The 5,925-nt window shown below is 42.4% G+C and overlaps 1 protein-coding gene across 1 annotated transcript in view; it reads right to left on the reverse strand.

Moving 5' to 3' along the window:
- Positions 1–509: 509 nt before the first annotated feature.
- sowahca (sosondowah ankyrin repeat domain family Ca) overlaps positions 510–5,925 on the reverse strand; it is a 6,044-nt gene continuing 628 nt past the window's right edge. The window contains exons 2-4 of the mRNA XM_061724510.1: positions 4,220–4,605; positions 3,745–4,134; positions 510–2,714 (exon numbers count right to left, since the gene is read on the reverse strand). Of these exons, the coding sequence (XP_061580494.1) occupies positions 2,286–2,714; positions 3,745–4,134; positions 4,220–4,605 (1,205 nt within the window). The 3' untranslated portion in view covers positions 510–2,285. The remainder of the gene's footprint in view (positions 2,715–3,744; positions 4,135–4,219; positions 4,606–5,925) is intronic.

Here is a 5,925-nt window from a genome sequence, read left to right on the forward strand (position 1 = left end):
GAACATGCAGCTCATATCTGACACAGACAGGCTGACAGGGTGGTGGAATGTTGTCCACTCTGGATGCAGATGGGAAGTCAGCCCGAATCACCAGGAATTTACTCTGTTTTTCTTTGTAAAAAAACAAGTACGCACAGATGGAGACGCTGCACAGGCAGAGTGAGAGCTGACCGTGAACATGACAGGTCTTTAGCGGCTTTTGGACAGGAAGTTGCGGATTTGCTGTAAATCCTGTGCAAATGCTGGCTCAGGGGGTCGTTAGATCAGTCATTATTCAGCACCATCGGACAAGGACAATCGCTGGGTGTCAGCGGCGACAGCGGATGAAATCGCCCGCTTCCCATCATGAATATATCTCTGGTAATCCTTTTTTTTTTTAAATTACTTTCAGCAAAGTCCTATCATTTTCACTCAGTCCTTGGGTACTTCTTTCACTTTTTTTTTTAAAAGAGATTTATGATGTTTTCTTACATCGTTTTAGAAAAATACAACACAACTGATGTGAGGCTTGGGAACTTTAATTTTATGCAAACAATCATTATTTCATTTCATAGTATCCAGTGTCGCATGACTAGAAAGAGGAGAGATGCTCATTAACAGTGACTCCACAACACAGAATAACATCACAGTACTGATGAATAACATCACAAGACTGACACAATTATTTACAGGTGAAAAAAATAACAGTGCACACCATTTACATTTCCCCTACTCATGCAGCTGAGAAAGGCCCATCCGTTGAATGCATTTCTACATCAAAAGAGTCAACAGTACTACATGGAGCTTGATTGTTTAAGTACAAATGCTACAAAAGTCAAAAGGGATCATTCATGAAATTGAGTCAGTAAGATTCACATAATTGAGAAATCAATCAGGAAGTATGATCAGTGGTGCTTAAAAAAACTAATTTGATCAAATATCCAGAGATTGTATACATGCAAGGTCAAACCTGTATTTAGGCAGAGAAGAGACCATCTATTCAGTATAACATGATAAGGTTTGTTTGATTGATTGCCTTCTTGTAAAACTGATCATCAATAACCATCTAGATGGAAATCTGAACTTAAAAGACTTTTATTTGATGCCCTGTCTTGATGATGAGGTGTTATGTTTAGAAAAGTAAGACATTTTTGAGTGAAAATACTCAAATATGTAAGACTGAATGTCATAAAAGCCTAAAGAACTGCAGATCACCGACTATGATTTACAAACCACACCACCACACACACCAGTGGACGCACACAAAATAAAAAGAGAAAAGTGAACCAGCTTCAGAATATTTGAGGTACTTTGTATTCTTGAGAAAATTCATAGAAACTATGCCATCCATGTGCTTACACATAATAAAACAAGCTTACTGTGAAACAAAAAGACCAGTTGCTCGATTCTGCTAACTGGATGTCTCCAAAGGTGTCTTGGAAATCCCCCCACCCATCCCATTCATCATTTTTACCCCACTTTTGGTGCCAGCTATCAACAATCATAAGTGAAATACCTCATTTGTACTTTTATGTATGCAGCCGAGTCTAAAAATTTAACTTGAAAGCAGGATGTGAGACCAAAAATTGCTGGTGTGGTTTTAGTATATGTCGCCCAATCCCATAATCACGACCCATCTTCAAAGTGACAAGTGCAAACCAGTTGAGTGAAAAAGACTGGAATATTAAAATCTGCTATTTAGAAAATAATCACATTTGTTCACGTTACAGAAATGTACAAAAAACATCAGCACCACCCAAAAAACTGGAAAAGGAACTGAACTCTATAAATAAATTGTTTTGTAAACAGAAACAGGCTTTTCGAAAACAGTGTGAAATCAATCCAAAGTGCTTTTTTCCACCTAAATTTGATGCTAATTGTGACTCAAGTGAGAGCCTGCTTCAGTACAAGATGTTTCATAAATGCACGATGTGAACATCAGTCTAAAGTCAAATACCTGATGTCTTGTTTGTTAGTTACTCCAAATCAGTGCTTAAAAATACCACCAAAAGATTTAAAAAAAAAAAAAAAAAAAAACTATTTGAGCTGTGACTTCCCCCGCCAGGATCAGTAAAAGTTTGTCCACTGCATTAGGAACAAAAAATAAGTTAAGAAAAATCTAAAAATCGGATTATTTCAGTAATTTCTACAATAGAAAAAAAAGGGATAAACTTGTAAAATCGACTCTGTTTTTATATCGTATTTCTGTCATAAAAATATCTGAACTGTAGGATTATAAAAAGGTAAATAATCTGCAAATCAAATCATGTCAAACCGGTTAGTAGCTGTGCTTTGCTGCTTTAAGTTCAGCCGAACAGGTTGGACAGCGGTCTGGTCCGGAGAGGACTGCAGGGGAGGTCCGCTCCTCTGTCCACCTCCCCCGTGTCCCTGAAGGAGGCGCTGTGGATGATCTGGGCCCGGTGGCGGCCTCGGTGCAGCCGCGCGTTCAGTCGGCTCAGGGAAGTCTTCCTCTGCAGGCTTCCCTTGGACTTCCCGGCCGACTCCTCCGCCGTCTCCACCGGGGAGTTGAGCAGCCGCAGCCACCTCCAGCCACGCCCTCCGCCGCCGCTGCTGGGGGTGTTTTCAGGGTCTGGCTCCGACACCGGTGAGGTGACGACCCCTTCCTGCTGCAGGTCAGCAACCAGCAGGGGGGGCAGGTACTGGAGGGCTCGCCTCCCGCTGTAGTCTCGGGCTTCAGGGTCTGCTTCCCAGTCCGACAGCAGCAGACGGACCACCTGTCAATCACATTGCATCACACCAAACTTCAGATACTTGATTCATGTTATTTAAAAGGAGCATGAGGCAGGATTGAGGCAGGATTTATGGAAAAAATTTGTATACGTTTTAAGTTTTCTAGTAATAATGTCAGATGAAGCGTTCCAAACCAAAAAGAATGAGCCCTCTAGTGTATCTCTCCGTTGCCTTGAACAGGCTGTGTGCTGCAAAATGTGCTGCAATTCCGGGCCCAAATTTCCCGCGCTGGGCTGCGGATGTGACGTCACATGACGCTGCATGCGCGTTTTCCTGTGTCGGCTTCACTGTTGGCTGCAGTACCCCCGACGGCCGTCGTGGCGAAGGTGGCGCTAATGAGTCTCATTTCTTAAAGGAGCCTCATGCTCCTTTAAACGGTTGTATCAAAAAACCGTATAACTGCAAATATCAGTAGTTTATCGGTTATTTATGCAGCCTGTGCAAATGTTTAGGACCCTCACTGCTACTAAAGGATAGGTAAATACTTAATTACATTTGCAGCCAGTTAAGTGCCACTCGCGGCCACAGCGAGAACTGCAGGTAGCGTACGCGTTCAGTGTCTTTTTGAGAACGTGCACGTCGACGCGTCAAATGAACGCAGGATACGCGTGGCGGCCATGATGCGTACGCGGTCTGAACTGCAAGTATATCCCAGGCTTTAAGGTTGAAGATGTGCTTTTTGAAGCCTTCATGAAACACAAAGTATGAAAAATGTATATAATTTAGCTTACTAGGTTTATTTTTCTTCCTCAGCCTCACAGATATTTTTGAGTTTAATAGTAGTAGACTCATGTATTACCACTGACCATCTTAAAGGGTTCATAGAAAAAGTGAGATATGAAGAATAAAGAAATCTATGTAACTTAATAAGAAAAAGTGCAGTGTAGCTACATCTTGACTTCATAAGGGAACTTAGGAGATTTTATATGTAGACTGGTTACATTAAGGGTTAGTAATTACGTGGGGCTTCGCTGAGCAGGTGTAACACACGATAGCCCACACACTGCTACCCACCTGCGTGTGTCTGTGCATGGCAGCCAGGTGTAGCGGTGTGTATCCCGCGCTGGATCTCAAGTTCACATTCACAGGTATAGTGTTCTCCTTGGCGAAGGCCAGCAGCTGGGAGAGCAGCTCAGCTTTGCCCTGCTTGGCCGCCCAGTGGAGGCAGGTGAAGCCCGTCACGAAGTCCCTTTTGGCCACGAGGCTCGGCTCCACAGCCAGCAAGGGCTGCAGACTTTCCCACAGGCCGTCCGAGGCACAAAGCATCCACTCGTGTTCCAGCGGGTCCAGGGTCACCGAGGCGCAGTCCTCATCTGTAGCCGAGGACAGGAGAGATGACGTATCGCCGTCGCTCTTCACCGAGTCTCGGATGCGTGGGCCACGACTGATCAAAGACCTCCGAACCTGCAGCAGCAAGAACGTACAAGAGATCTCCGCTTTAGATTGTTTTATGTTAAAACGAACAATAAACGCCATATATACATACTACCTGAGGAGAACTGCTCATCATCAGCTCTATGAAGTTCCTGCGGCTGCCCTTTGGGGTGTTGATGTCCCCGACAGACTCCAGTCCCTCCAGAGCGCTGTCTTCTGACAGGCAGCTGGTCAGCACGGCTCGCTGAGAGCCCTTGGACACCCTGCGCGCCCCTCTGAGCTGCTGGCTGTGTGACCCGGCCGAGGGAGCCTGATCCGCGTCTTGCATCCCAACGACCGGAGCGGACTCCCGCCTCCTCCGGTCCCTGAGCCTCACCTCCCCTCCTCCAGCAGGGGTGGCAGTCCCTGAGCTAGTCTTGCTCTGGGACAAGGCCGCTTGTTTCTCGTTGCCATTTGACAGCTGGTCGTTGTCCAAGCTGGCAGCCGGTGGACTCGCTGCTCCTGTGGAATTGTTAAACAGGTTTTTCCCCCCTTGTTATTTAACTCAGTGCAGTTCGCTGGAAGACGAAAATGTAAAGTTGAACAGATTCTTGTGGAATCTTAACACATATCACTTCATAAAAAATGATTTACTGATCAAACGATGACATCCAACTTTAAAAGGGGGCAAATTACAGCAGAAAATACTTTCATTTTCTTGATAGCATATGTTTTTGTGCTTGAAGGGATTACCAAATTGAAAATCCCTTCACTTGTTTGGTCCCACCTAGATTTAAAAATATCTAATTCTGCTTATGCTTTTCACGTTTGCAGGGCACTATGACATGACAGATCCACCAGCTCCCACATGTTTACCCAACTTCACATAAAGCTCCTTTACAGTGCTGACCTCACAGCTGTAACGCAGATTTCTAAATTCTGAAGATCTGACAAGAGCTGTGAAGACACGGTTGAAGAGAAAGCTGTTGAATTGTATCTATGTGATATTTTAACTAAAGACTGTTAGGTCTACAGACATTTCATTGGGACCTCAGACAATTGTGTCAACTTTTAAAAAATATCATAAAATCTCTCCTTTTAACTAAGACATCCTACCTGCTTTTTTGCACTGTTTTTGTTTCTTTCTTGTACTCCACTACTTTTTATTTTTCATTTCAATCTATATACTGTTTATATTTTGTAATTATATATTTTTATTACTTTTTTTACCCTTTCCCTGCATGTGTGTTGAGTGTACTGCTTCTGTACAAAGCGAATTTCCCCATTGAGGGAGAAATAAGGGACAATCGAATCTAATCTAAGACAAATGCACATTTCAAAACAATTGCCAAACCCTCATACATCACCAGAAATGTAAAATATTTTTTTGAGAAAGTAAAGCTTGCTGTTATATTTATTTATATTTATTTTGTATTCCAGCAAAATTGAAAAAGAAACAAGGGGTAGGACCTCATAAGTTTTTTTACTTCCTCCTACTCCTTTTCGGGCATGAAGGTTTATTTCCCTTTGATTTGTTTAATTGATTTGATTTTTATTTTTATTAGGGATCCCCATTAGCTGGCGCCGTAGCGACCAGCTAGTCTTCCTGGGGTCCACATAAAAGACATAGAAAATAGATTTACAAATACAACATTAATTAATATCAGTATTCAGTACTAAAAAACCTTACAATTTAAAAACAAGTTACATGATGGGAGTTGTTAAAAAAGCATGGTAAACCAAAAAAAAACAAAATACAAAAAAAAAAAAAAAAACCTTACAGTGACAAATACAATTTTAACTTCTTTTTAAAAGTAAGTTTACTGAAAAGGGTATTGCAGA

Source organism: Cololabis saira, chromosome 6 (assembly GCF_033807715.1).
Source record: "Cololabis saira isolate AMF1-May2022 chromosome 6, fColSai1.1, whole genome shotgun sequence".
NCBI lineage: Eukaryota > Metazoa > Chordata > Actinopteri > Beloniformes > Belonidae > Cololabis > Cololabis saira.